Raw genomic sequence first — 15,062 nt, 5'->3', positions numbered from 1 at the left:
TCCGAGAAAATCCATTCCATTAGCTTCTGTTATTCTTTCCTTGCGAAAATTCCGGGATCAACTGCGGAGGAAATATACGCAGAATAGCAATGATGCCACATATTTCTTCACAAGCTTCAGTGGATCAAACACTATCTGACACGTTAAATAATACGTACAATTTTGTCAGCGTTAGTTAACTTATTTTTGTATTAAATATAAGGTCCCTGATGGTAATATGGCCATGTTGGTAATATGGCCATTTGGCTGCCATTGACGTAGTTCGTGCGGATACCGATAGAATGTGCTGGCATGTTCTTCGGAACACCATTGTCGAGAGCTCACAGATTTGCCGGGTCCGGGCAGCACGCACACCACCAGGGAGGCGCCATTTTCATGGGTTTTTGCTGCGAGCAGAGAACTCTTCTTATTTTACTCCGGTAAGTTTATATTTTGTTTTAATAGTGTACTACTAGATATTGTCAGAAATTTGATGTCTCAGTGCGTAGATTTCTATGCTTATTTAAATGTATTTTAAAAAGATTTATTACCTTCAACCATTTAAAAACTATAATCGACTTTTTGAAATGTCACCCAGGTTGTTGATATGGCCAACCATGTGGCCATATTAGCTGCAGTTGGCCATATTAGCAACCTTTTGTGAATGAAATGGTTTATACATACTGTATGTCCCCTCGTAGGTAAATTGTTATTAGTGTATGTGATTTTATTATTTATTACGAGTTTATTTATTACTGTAATTAATATATACCTTTACAGAGACAAGTAATAAAAATTACAGAAAAATGTGTACCTCACACAGGATACCTACCTAAAATGACAACTTAAAAAAAACTCCTCAGATGCCATCACTGGGTATATTTAAATTGTTTTTGTCTGGTGCATTTTTGCCGGAAAATATTTATTAAAGTGCACAATGGAAAATATATTTTTAAGAATAATATGTAAAAATGTAATGAAGTGAAAATATCATGAAACTTGTTTTGCAGGAAAATATTTATTGAAAGAGCACACTGGATATTATATTTTCAATAATTCTATATAAAAATTAATTAAATTACATAAAAAATATCACGATACATTAATTATAGCGCCAAAAATAATAACTTATAATTAAATTGTAACTAATGTTAATTATTTGTTTTTTGTTTCAGAAATGAATCCCTTCAATCCACAAAAGAAGCGGGGTAGTTGGACACAAGATGGACTCAGCAAGGCAGTAGATGCTGTAAGACTTGGCAACCTATCTGTTAATGCAGCAAGTAAAAGGTATGTCGTGCCTAGGCGAACCCTTCGCCGTTATCTTTCCAATAACCAAGATGTTAAATAAAAATTGGGTTGTAAGGCAACACTCAAAACTGAGGAAGAGAGGGAACTTAGCAGGAGAATAATTCGTCTAGCAGATGTTGGTTATCCACTCACATCAAAGATGCTCAAGTTAAATGTTTTTAAATACTGCCGTGAAAATGGGATAACTCACCGGTTCACTAAAGAAACTGCAGGTCGCTACTGGTTGAATGGCTTTTTGGCCAGAAATCCTGAAATTAGCAAACGAAAAGCTCAAAGGCTAAATCCTGCCCGAGCTCAAAAGCTTAACAAATTCATAGTTGGAGACCATTTTGAAAAATTGCAGAATGTCCTTGCTGAGAACAAGTTTTTAAACTTCCCTGAAAAAATATTCAACATGGATGAGAAGGGTTGTAGGTTACAACTGCACAAAGATCCAGAGGTTTTGGCGAAAAAGGGGTCAAAGCGCGTCCATATTGTTGCAAAGGAACGTGGCGAGAGTGTTACTGTTGTAGCCTGTGGAAATGCTACTGGAAATGTCATTCCCCCAATGATCCTATTCCCTGGATTAAGAAAAAATCCAGCTTGGGAAAAAAATTTACCTACAGGTTCAACAACAATAATGACTCGAAAAGGTAGCATGACAACCGAATCTTTTGTGTCCTTCCTGAATCACTTCTCTAGGTTCAAGCCAAGTGGGCCTTGTCTTCTGATTTTTGATGGGGCTAAGTCACATTTAGACTACAGCATATGTGAAGTTGCAGAACAGAATGAAATTATTTTGTACTGTCTTCCGTCAAACACGACTCATGAGTTACAGCCTTTAGACAAAGGTTGTTTCCAAAGTTTTGAGATTTTTTGGGATCAGCACACACTCCTTTATTTTAATATGCACAAAGAACAGCAAGACATTTCCAAATTGAACTTTGCTGATGTTTTTACACCAACATGGGAAAAGTTAATGACACAAGCAAACATGAAAAGTGGATTTAAGGCTACTGGCATTTTCCCCTTCAATCCGTTCGTGATTCCAGAAGAGGCCTTTGCACCCAGCATAGCTACTGAGCTTCCGCCACCTAACACAAAAATGGCAGACGAAACTGTAACCGCTTATGCGTTGCAGGAACAACATAATGCCAATGACGACCATTCATTGGCAGGTCCGTCTGGTCTACAGACAAATGTTAGCCAGCTTGGTTCTAGACACAGCACCAGTTCATCATCTGATTCAGATATCACAGGAGACTTGGCACAACCTTTAAGTTCTTCAGATTACTCTGATAGTTTGCATATTCCCGAAAGTACTGCAAATCTGTCCAGGCGTGGTTCCATTGGAGAAATGCTACCTACACCAAAGAAAAAACGGAAAACCACACGGGTTATGAAACCTGCTATAAACAACAGGGGTGTTGTACTGAATAAATCTTTATTTGAAGATAACAAGGATGTAAAGTTAGATAGCAGCAAGAACAGTGGAAACAGCAAAAAATATAATACAAAGTCTGTTCGCCAGATGACTGCTTCAAAGAAGTCTGAGAGTTGGTACTGTGCAATTTGTTGCAATGATGAAGTGAAGGATATGAGACTGTGCGGAGTTTGTGAAATATATGTCCATGAAGAATGTGTTGGCCTCACCAAAGATCACAAAGAGTTTTTTATTTGCCCGAAATGTTTATTATAGTGTGAATATTTTGAAAGAGACCAATATGTTCCTTGTTAATTTAATATTTTATCTACAATCTGACTTTCATTATCAAAAAATAATAAAACTGTATTTTATATGTTTTAAAAAATATATTTGCTGTTTATTCTTATGTATGTATAAGTAAATATTATTTAATATTCATCAGAAATACAATTCATTTATGATTTGTGCTAATAAACCTTATTTTTAGCTTCCTATAAATCATTGGCCATATTAACATCACATGCTTTTAATATGGCCCAAATACATGTATTTATTATTTTTCAGTTATTTTATAATGACATGTATTAAAAAATGTTTTGTTAATGGTTTTTGACAAGAAAAACTGTAGATATTATGTCCATCAAACACTTATGGGGATTTCCCGAAAACTAGATAAAATAAAATTAAACAAAGCTTAACATGGCCATATTACCATCAGTGACCTTATATTAGTCATTATTGCCATTAAGTATTTATAATAAAATAAAACCTTTTGACTTTATTTTACGAAAGGCTATTTTTTCATGGGAAAGTTCAGTAAAGTGACCCAGGCAAGTAAAGTGGCCACCTACTTTTTAAGAAATAACCAAGTAGCGTCATGTGTTAAAGGCTTATGGAAATATTTTATTGGCCAACCCCATATTGCGCAATTAAACACCGACGCACTCAGTTCACGTAGACAAATTTCATGACAAAAAATTTAGTTTTTTGGTCTCTGATCTCCGGTAAGTGGTTAAATATTGTAATAATTTACTGTGTTCATTGTACATAAAAAATGTAAATATTTTATCAGTAAACCCCTCTAGTGACCTCATTATTTCTCGTCAAAGAAGGACAGTATAACCTCATTTGACATTTAAGATATTTTTTTTTTTTCCGTTTCAGGTAAACTGACCTAGTCTGAAGATAAAAAGTGACCTAGTAGGACACTTTACCCGTCTTACTGCTATTTTTTTCTGTCAAAATAAATAATATTTTGTGTTGTCTTAGATATGTCAAAAACATATGAACGTACGTCACATCAGCATACATAGAACCAGATTGCGATGGAAAAAGTTATAACTGTAAGAACGTCAATTTTTTAGTCCTGAGCAAGAAGATGAATTGGTGCAACATTTTAGATATGGAATAAACTTGCAAGATTTAATGAGGCTTGCCTATCAGTTGGCTGAATGCAATAATATGAAAAATAATTTTTACAAATATAACTCAAATGAGTGGAAAATCGTGGAATATTGCTTTCAGAATACGTCATCCGGAACTGACATCCAGATGCCCAGAAGCCACCCCTCTCGCTCGAGCACGAGGTTTCAATAAAGTAAATGTAATTAAGTTTTTTTACCTTCTGGAAGAGATGAGGTCTAAAACAAACTATCCACACCAACGTATTTTTAATGTGGATGAGTTTGGGTTTACCACAGTGAAGAGCAAAATATCTAAAATACTTGCACACAAAGAAAAAAGCAGGTGGGTGCTATCACCTCAGAAGATTGGGGTGTATTGAGCACCACAATATTTTTTTGTATGGCTGTAGGTGGAAAATATATTACCCATTTTATTATTTTTCCTCGAAAGAGAATGAAGGTGTAACTACAAGATGGGGCACCGCCGGGTACAGGATTTGCTTGTAATTGGACGGGGTGTATGAAATTGAATAGTTTTACGTATTGGTTTAAGCATTTTCTGAAATTAGCAAGCCTACTGAAGAAAATCCAGCTGTCCTGATTCTAGACCATCTTAACCCACATACAATAATATGGTTTTTTTTAATTATGCTGGGAATCACCACATGATCGTGTTATATTTGCCCCCACACAGCAGTCACCGTGTTCAACCACTGGATTTGTCTTTCATGGGGCCTGTTAACAAGTATTACATTCAAGCGGTTGAGACGTATTTTCGCAATAACCCAGGAAGAGCAATAACTGTATACCAATTCAGCAATCTCATTGGCAAAGCCTATAGCGTGGCAGCACAACAGTCTATTGCAGTAAACGGTTTTCGTAAATGTGGAGTAGAGCCTATAGATCGCCACGTTTTCAAAGATCATGATTTTTTGGCCGCAGACACTACAGAGGCAGAGCCAGAAAAACAACTAGATGAGATCAACAACCTTGAAGGAAAAACCAGTATAGACGCCACCAATGTTGGCTGCACCAGTTAGCACATTAAATCCACCAATTTTAGATCCACAAACAAGCACATAATTCGCAGTTACGCCTAAATACTTGTTTCCTATTCCCAAGGTATTGCATAAAACAAAACTAACAGAAAGAGGGTCGTACAGAAATCATAACTAGTATTCCATATAAACAAGCTTTGCAAGAAGAAAAACCAAACCACGGGAACAAAAGAAAGAACAATTAAGTTATCTAAACCTGCTACTTTTTCAACAAACCTGCCAAAAAAATTTAAAACTAAAATTAAGAAACACGCTATAACTGATGATGATATGGATTACGACCCTGGATGTTTTTTGGACTAAGTCAAAATATGAAGATGGCTTAATACAGAGTTTTGTGTGTAAACGTTGGACTCATGAAGCAAGCTCTCGCTGTGATGACGATGATGATGACTTTCTTGCGAATTTTAGTCTTAAGAATATTTGCGTGTGTGATTAATGAACAATTAAAAAAAATGAATTATTAACAAGAATAGTGTCTTTGTCGCATTTTATTATTTCCGGAGTCAAATTTCAATCAAACTTGAATTAATATAAGAATAATTACATTTTATTGAGACAACGCCACATTAAAGGCTTTGGGGGTTTATGTAGACCGCTGGGTAGGTAAAGTGTCAATTTCCCATTTCGGCTATAAGCTTAAAAATATTATAAAATGTGTTGATATAATTCAAAATCAGAAAGTGATATCCAAACATCATTAGTTTGAGAGAATACGTTGGTAAAGTCAAGTAAAAAATGTTGACATTTATCCAATTGGCAGTCATTCAACTTTAAGGGTGGCCATTTTACCGTATCTTCCCCTATTTTCAATTTATATCAATATAATTTTTTGTTTTTGTTTTTGGAAAAATAATTTTGTGTAAACTGATACCTTATAAAAAAATTGAACTAATTTATAAAATGACAATATTCACTAGGTTCGTTATAACATCGTGTTTAGGACTACTGAAAAAAACTCTACTTTCTCGTAAAAACATAAGTATTTCTGTTCGCATACCAATTGCAGATAACGCAGTTGAATTCTTTTTTACATTGAGATAAAAGGTTGTGGAAAGGCAGATCTCGCCGTTCAAAAGTCTCGCGTGATTGGCGCTGCTTGCCCTAGCTGTTGGCGAACAAGGCGTAAGAGTCAGGGTTTTTTGTTGGGGGTGGGGGGGGGGGGGGTGTAGGAGCGGTACAACAGGTTGGCCCGCCTGCACTGTTTGTCGTGGGAAGGTTGGCATCGACGTGCTGCCGGCTGAATCCCGGCAAGAAGCATTGAGGTAAGAAGTTAGGGAGTGCCGTCTGGGAGGCGCCCACACTGGATAGCAAAACAAACCCAATATTCATCAAGGCTAAAGGTAGATGTTCGTTTATTGGCTTGAATGTACATCGTTATAAACAACTGTGATAATGTCATCATTTTGTAGCGATTGCTAAGAAAAATTGAAACAAAAATTTGCTTAGAATTACATTTTATCCACTGGTTAAACAAAATATTATGTAACTGGCAGGATTTCATCATTAATTTTGGTCAGTAGTAGTATACCAAATGTATATTTATTTCAATAGATATTGTTTTGTTATTTTGGGCATATTTTTGCTCAAATGTTTTCTGTACATTTTCTGTGAAATATTTCTGCATTCTGTACGTTATAATTACTTTTGCCTCTTTCCAAGGGAATCGTTAAAAACCGAAATGTGTTTAAATTTAGGTGGTCATTACTTTGCTTTTTAAAACAACTTAATATAAAAAGGAGGACTTGTTTGGTTTTTTTTAAATTTATTATGACAAATAATTATAATGTTTTTAAACCAAATGATAAAAAATACAAATTACTTTATAGTTGTTTTTCAGAATATTATTTTTGTGTCAGTAGGGTTTAATTTGTAACTCATACAAGCGTGGTATTTTATTAGTGTCATAAGAAAACGAATTTCTTACAATTCAAGAAAATTTTAATAATTTAGTACCTACTTAATACCAAAGATCATTTGTTTTGATTTTGCGAAAGATCATTGGCAGCTTCTTAGAGAGGTTGGCATTAATAAATAAAAATATATGATTAACTATGGAAAACATATTTTTATTTGGTTATTTTTAACAGAATAACACGAACTTTATAAAATTGTGCTATAAAATTTAGTTAATAATTGAAATAAATGTATTAAATTCTGCAATATGTTGAGTCAGCCATCTGCACACACACACTCTCTCTCTATCTCTCTCTCTCTCTCTCTCTCTCTGCTCGCGCTACTACAGCAGCTTGGCCTGTGATCAGTAGTAAACTTCACAGAATTTTAAATAAATTTCTTAAAATCTTTTTGTTATTTACTTTTATAATTTTTGAAAAAAAAAATGCTCTTGTTCCTTTAAGTCTTTGCCTTTTGAAATACTTTTTTATTTACTGCTTTTATCCCTGTAAATGTTGTGGTCTCCTTAGCCCTCCCTACAGTCTTGTCAAACATTTTGGTACATTTAATGCTACAAATTATAGTCATTGAACATATTTTCACATATTAAAATTTAACATTATGTAATATACGAATGTTTATCATACCAGTGGGATTGGTTCGTTAAAATGTAAGTAATAATAAAGCTTTATATTTTTTTTTTTACATTTTAAAACAATCTTTTTACAAGCTTTGTTTTATGCTTTAAAAATAAAAGTAGAAACCAAAGATCTGTAAATTATATTAAAGAGATATTAACATATTAAACATGTCGTAATGTTGTTTACAAGTTTATGTATCCTTTTCAACACATACTGTAAATAAGGTTGTGTTACAACTTTAAGAATTCCATTTTTTTAACTTAACTTGCTAAAATTTCCATTGTTGAGTGAAATTTCCGTTTATGTCGCAAAGCATTCTGATGCACTTTGATATGTACGATTACTATAATGTTTTCAAAATAATTAATAACCTGCATTATATTCATTAAAAATTAGAATTGATAAATGGTTTATTAGATTTTGTATCTACATAAGAGAGACTTGTTGACCTAATTATATAAGGCCCCATGTAATGGATTAGTTCTGTATTTTATCGGGTGGACTGTGTGGACCAGGTGTATTTTCACTCAGGTGCCACAGTTATTCAAAGAATATGTATATTGAAATGGTGATTTTGTGGCGGCGAGAAGTTAAAAAAAAAAAAAATGCAAAAACAAATAAATTAATTAATTAAAAAAATATATTGAAACAGTTTTTTCATAAAATATTTTATTTAACTACAAAAAAATAAATAAAACAATTATTTACAAACAAAACTTATACACATTAAAAATCAATGGCATAATAGAAGACAAAAACTTTTCTCTTAATTTCGCAATATAATCCTACAGCATTGTTTTTTATTAAAAATTAGCATTAACATTCACCTGTGGATAAATTTTAAAATACGGTAAAATATTTCACAATACTTCAAAGATTTAGAACATAAAAAATAAAGACAGCAATTGCACTATAAATTAAAATATAGCTGTTTGGATTCAATAAAAATTACTTGAACTGGGGTTTTTCACTTAAAATTGTTAATAATTATCGATCCATCTAGGTTGTTTGATCAGTGTTTATAAAACGTTTTTTATTTTACTAGATATTTAGCGTAGGTTACTGGGAACATGATTTTAAGAGACGAAATTGAGGTATTATTGTTTAAAGATAACTGTCTGAATATGGACTTAGAAGCTGTCAAAACCTAGAAGCCCTTGCATTGATCGTTTACTTACAAACAGTTTCTCTTATATAACCTCACGGAAGGAAATGAACTGTTAAGATCTATATTCCAATATTGAAAATTTAAGATTTTCCCGTAGCGGTTGCAGTCGAAAAATAAATAGATTATCTATTTTTTTTAAATGAAATAAGGTTAATAAATTGTAGTGAATGATCACCATGCAAAAAATGCACTTCATTTCAATCTAAATTATGTTTAGTAAAAATGTAAATTTATTTATGTTAGTCATATTTTACATTTTTATTTCAGTATTTAATATTTAATTGAAACATCAGTATGCTACAACCTTTCACATATTTCATTGAAATGTTTGAAGTAACTGCCTGGTATACAAACACGAGGCCGAGACAAAACTTGTTCGGGTGAAACAAAATCGCACGACGTCCACTCTGGAGATGAGAAAACCCCCCAAAGCCTTGAGGCGCGGTCCAGCCAAGCGGACGTGCGAAGCTGCCTGGAAAACTGCAGACAAATGGCGGGTATCCGTCACGGCGGGTTCTAGCTGGTGGACCTCACAGCGTTGGAGTGACGCAGCCACCTTCACGACCAGTGCCGGCATCCATCAACCGGGCAGAGACGTCGTGTGCCTCGCCCACGCCGTACTGTGGCCCTCCGCCCAGGGCACGCTGCGACTGGAACAACAGTCCTGTGCCATTGGCGGCAACCACTCTCAGCCGGCAGCAGCGACACCCTTCATTTATAGTTGTTAGTAGTATAAGAGAGGGAGTTCTGGGACAATTGCTACTGCGGTGGGGGGGGGGGGAGAGGGGTAATTAACAGCGTTTTTAACTATAGGGGGAAAGGGAAGAGGACAGTGTTGTTGACATGGCATGTTGGTATTAAAACAAGTCGTCTGCTGGTGGCCGTCATCTTGGTGTCGTCTGCTGGTGGCTGCCATCTTGTTGACATCCGCCATTTCGTTTCCGAAGGCAGGTGATGTGTACCAAAAAACCTGGTAGTAGCTGGGATTCACTCCAGGAGACATGACTACGTCTAGGTTAAAAATAAGAGACCTAAGCCACTAGACTATGAGGTCATTTGAAGAGTAAGGAAATAAATAAGGTATAAAAGTTATGTCTTTAAGGTAATAGAAATAGCTATGTTTAAATTAAAAAAGGGCGCCATCTTTGGTGAGGTATGTCTTTAAGGCTATAGTACTTAGCCATGTTTATATTTAGAAAAAAATAGAGGGTGCCATCTTTCGAAAAGTTATATCTTTTAGGGAAAAAGTAATAACTATGTTTAAATTAAAAAAAAAATGCTGCCAACTTTAATTCAGCAATTAGCTCCCAGAGGGTGCCACATTAAAAAAATATATCCCACCATCTTAATTCCACATCCCGTTACCAGAGGGCGCCACATTGAAAAATAAATGTTGCCATTTTTAATTCCACATCAGTAGTATATATTGGCCGGTCCGAGATCAGGGTTCAGGGTGTGGAGCCGAGAGCCGGCTCCGCCATCTTGGATTGTGACGTCACGGCGGCCATCTTGGATTGTTGTGACCTTGACCTTTGACCTTGACCTTGAATTTGATCCTCAAAAATCGCCAAAATCCGCCAAAATTGGGCAAAATTTGCCCAAAATTCCTCAAAAATCGGCAAAATTTCCATTTCTGTGGAAAAAAGTCATGCCAAAAAATCTCAAAAAATTCCACAAATTAAAAACTTCTCTTTTCGAGGGAAAAATTCCCCGTTTCGAGGGAAAAATTCCCGTTTTTAGTCCTTAAAAATCCCAGCGGCTGAATATTCCCAAAACTGGCTTAAGCATCCTTAACTCAAGCCTCAGTTAAGCCATTTCTAGGAATAAGGATACCATGACCGCCATCTTGGATTATGTCGTCACCGATGCAATTTTCGTTACGGTCGCCATCTTTAACTTTTTTATTTATTATCCGATTTTAACGAAATTTTTTTTAAAATTTATAAAAAAATTCACTTAATAAAATTTTAATAAATTATTAATAAAAAATTACTTTTTCGACACGGAGCTTGGAGTCCTCGGTTCGAACCCGACGAGTGCAAAAAAATAAAAATGACGACCGACCCTTCCCTCGTGGTGGGTGCTGGCAGACTGACTCCCACCACTTTTTATCATCATCTTGTATGACGTCATGGCCGCCATCTTGTCTTCGATGCTGGAAGCCATCATCATTGTATCGTCGGCTAGAGTGCGCCGATGACATGTTAGTTTAATTCGTATCCGCTAGAGTGCAGTAATAATTTATTACTGTGACACCCGCCATCTTGTCATTTGGCCGCCATCTTGAAAATCCGTAATTATTTAGCTAGAAATTCGGGAAAAGTTCCAAAATTCATTAAATAAATCACTAATTAATTTACATATTGATTCGATCGATTCCCGTCCTCGGTTCGATACCCGATCGTTGCAATAATGTTTAATCTTATTTAAAAATAATAATTTAAATAAACCATTTTCAACATTCGTAAAGAGACTCTAAATACTCTACGACCACAATCCTATCAGACATCAAGACCACCATATTGGAAATGTGTAATTTTAATGCTAGAGATCCGGGAAAAAGTTCAGAAATCATTAAATGAATTTCCGATCAATATACTGATTAATTAGATCGACTAAGGTCCTTGGTACGATCTAGGATGATGCAAAAAAAATTAAATATAACATCAATTTAACATAATAGTAACAGGTTCGAGGAATTAAACACCGCAAGTTCTTTTACAAACATAATATTTATTACATAATTTCTATTCTACTACAGGATCACTTACGAAAGCCAGCAATCTTATAATCAATTAGTTCCGCAGCGGTGTGAAATGACTAATTCTTAGCTCCAAATGGTTTATACTAGACAGAGTCCAGCCAGAACCTTCACAGACAAAGTCCACCTCTTCTTGACAGAGTTTCTGGATACCGTTTTTAACAGTTTGCTTCACATCGTTAGAACTGTAAATTACTGCAGCCGATGTCTTGAATGCACACTTTTTCACTTTGTCATCGAACGGAAATGGCTTTCCATATATACAGTCCAACCACAAGTTATATTTTAAAATCCGTTTGTTGCTACATCATCAGTAAGCTGATTGATTATCTTCTGTCTGATATCGTCAAGAAAATTACAAATGTCCTTCGACTCACCGAACGTATTTAGATAATAGTAGTCTTTCAACGTTCCACGAAATGTAGACTGCGCCAAGTAGAAGCCATTATCGTTCACTTGTAATGCTCCGAACACAGTCTTAGGTTTAGTTCCATGTTCAGACGTCATAACAATCGGTTGCTGGGCATCTGTTGTTTTGGTTGTACGCTTTCGTGTCTCCAATCTAAAGCGAGGAGTCGAAATGTCGGCAGGTAGTTCAGCAGTAGGAGCACAGACTCCACCTTTACATTTTTTCGCATGATGTCGCAAACTGTCAATTCGAGTAAACCATTTAAGGCACTCATCACATCGAAACTTCATGCGAGAAGGATTCTTCGTGCATTTGCTCCGCTCATGTCTTCGTGCTTCATGGGAAAATGCTAACGACGTATCACAGTAGCTGCAAGGATACCGTGGTGATGAAGACGATCCTTGCAGACCCGATCCAGATACAGGCGTTGCAACAGTAGTACCATTTCCAGGCATTCTCTTATGCACATCGATGCATCGTTGTTGCGACGAAACCTTTACTTTCTGCCGCACAGCAGGACCTTTGCATGCCTTCATGTGCGTTTTCATATTATCTTTTCTGGCAAACTGCTTATGACATTTCTCACAAACAAACATTTTACGATATAGGTTCTTGACACATTCGCTCCTCTCGTGTCGCCGAGCATTGCTGTTGTTTGAGAAAATCTTGTCGCAGTAACAGCACCGATGTTCGCTAGTTGTCAAATCAGCATCCATTGAAGTCTCCATCGAGGTCGTATCGTCGATCGTCGTGGTTTCCTGCACATCCAGCTCAGTAGTCATTAAGCTATCTTCTGCTGGTGGTATCACATCTGTTGAAATCTCCTCCAATGTTAACGTCGTCGTCGTTGCCAACGAGATCTGCTCCACCATTGTCGTCGCTGACGTCAAGGTTCCCATAGACGATGGTACAACGTCCATCGAGTTCGGCGTTAAAGTCGGTAAAGATGCCATCGAGTTCTCAAGAACAGGTAATTACGCGACTTATGCACCAGATAAAATAATCTAGGTGATCCTTACACCGTCGTCGACAGTAACAAACTGAGCGACCTGCTGTCTAGGACTCGCTTATATACATGCAACGGATGGAATAATATGCTAGTCAAATCAAGAATCATTTACAATAATACTAGAGTCAAAACCACATTAAAAATAGAAGGACCATCAACGAAAAGGCAGCACATTTGGAAGCACCGACAACGAAAAGGCAGCACATTTGGAAGAACCGACAACGAAAAGGCAGCACATTTGGAAGCACCGACAAAGAAAAGGCAGCACCGCCAACGAAAAGGAAGCACATTTGGAAGCACCGACAAAGAAAAGGCAGCACCGCCAACGAAAAGGAAGCACCATCAACGAAAAGGCCGCACATTTGGAAGCACCGACAACGAAAAGGCAGCACCATCGACTAAAAGGAAGCACATTAATTTGTCATTGACTCCAATATTCATTGGATCCAATATTCATTGGCTCCAATATTCATTGGCTCCAATATTCATTGACTCCAATATCCATAAACTCCAATATCAATTGGCTCGAATTGCTCCAAAAGGTTCCATCAGCCTTTTGGCTCCAACAGTCTTTTGGTTTCGATAGTCATTGGCTCCAATAGTCATTGGCTACAATATTCATTGGCTCCAATAATCATTGACTGCAATATTCATTGGTTCCAATATTCATTGGCTCCAATATTCATTGGCTCCAATATTCAATGGCTCCAATATTCATTGACTCCAATATTCATTGGCTCCATCAGTCATTGACAACTACAGTCTTTTGGTCCCAAAAGTCTGTTGGCTCCAAATATATATGGCTAGAATTCTTCGAGTCTAAGAGATTATGAGACCACATGGCTACGAGTAAAAAATGATCTAGCTGGTTACGAGTTATACATGGCTTGCGAGGCTACAGAGCTACGAAGTTTCTAGTACACAGGTTTACATGACTGCGAGGATACAGGACTACAAGTCTGCAAGAGTACTTGACTACGAAGGTACTCGTCTACATGACTCCAGTTACCGCATCTGTCTTCGATGGAATTTTCTCTTTTGCTCCAACTGCTCCATCAGCATTATGTTATAAGATTACAAGGCCTCTTGCTTACGTAACTTCAAGTCTACGAGCCTCCAATGCATCATGACTACGAGACAACGAGCCATGAGGTTACGAGTCTATGCGATTGCAAGTTTTCTAGGTTACATGATCGCGAGGCTATAGGACTACGAAGCTTCCAGAACGCATGGTTACGAGACTGTGAGGCTACAATTCTACGAGGTCCCAAGACATCCTGGCTACGCGACTACGAGCCATGAGGTTACGAGACTACGTGACTACGAATCTTCAAGTTTACGAGACTGCGAGGCTACAGAGCTACGAAGCCTCTAGTACACAGGTTTACGTGACTGCGAGGATACAGGACTACCAGTCTGCATGAGTACTTGACTACGAAGCTACTCGTCTACAAGGCTACAATTACTGCATCTGTTTTCGTCAGAATTTTTTCTTTTGCTCCAACTGTACCACCAGCATTATGTTATAAGATTACAAGGCCGCTTGCTTACGTAGCTTCAAGTCTACGAGGATACTCGGATACGTAGCTTCAATTCAACGAGGTCCTAAGACTTCATGACTACGCGACTTCGAGCTATGAGGTTACGAGATTACGTGACTACGAATCTTCATGTTTACGAGACTGCGAGGCTACAGAGCTACGAAGCCTCTAGAAAACGAGTTTACGTGACTGCGTGGATACAGGAATACAAGTCTGCATGAGTTCTTGACTACGAAGCTACTCGTCTACAAGGCTCCAATTGACACATCTGTCTTCGATGGAATTTTCTCTTTTGTTACATCTACACCATCAGCATTATGTTATAAGATTACAAAGCTACTTGCTTACATAGCTTCATGTCTACGACGCTCCAATACATCATGACTACGAGACTACGAGCCATGAGGTTACGAGACTATGCGATTGCAAGTCTTCAAGGTTACGTCATCGCGAGGCTATAGGACTACGAAGCTTCCAGAAC

At 36.8% G+C, this 15,062-nt stretch overlaps 1 protein-coding gene across 1 annotated transcript; it reads left to right on the top strand.

The window, feature by feature from the left end:
- Positions 1 to 211: 211 nt before the first annotated feature.
- On the top strand, positions 212 to 3,406 carry LOC134533675 (tigger transposable element-derived protein 6-like). The gene is made up of 2 exons (XM_063371223.1): positions 212 to 419; positions 1,155 to 3,406. Exon 2 carries the CDS (start codon positions 1,430 to 1,432, stop codon positions 2,966 to 2,968), a length of 1,539 nt encoding a protein of 512 aa, XP_063227293.1. The 5' UTR covers positions 212 to 419; positions 1,155 to 1,429; the 3' UTR covers positions 2,969 to 3,406.
- Positions 3,407 to 15,062: the final 11,656 nt, after the last annotated feature.

Source organism: Bacillus rossius, chromosome 7 (genome assembly GCF_032445375.1).
Source record: "Bacillus rossius redtenbacheri isolate Brsri chromosome 7, Brsri_v3, whole genome shotgun sequence".
Classification (NCBI taxonomy): domain Eukaryota; kingdom Metazoa; phylum Arthropoda; class Insecta; order Phasmatodea; family Bacillidae; genus Bacillus; species Bacillus rossius.
The sequence above is the reverse complement of the archived record's forward strand: the minus strand, read 5'-3'. Positions and strand labels throughout refer to the sequence as shown.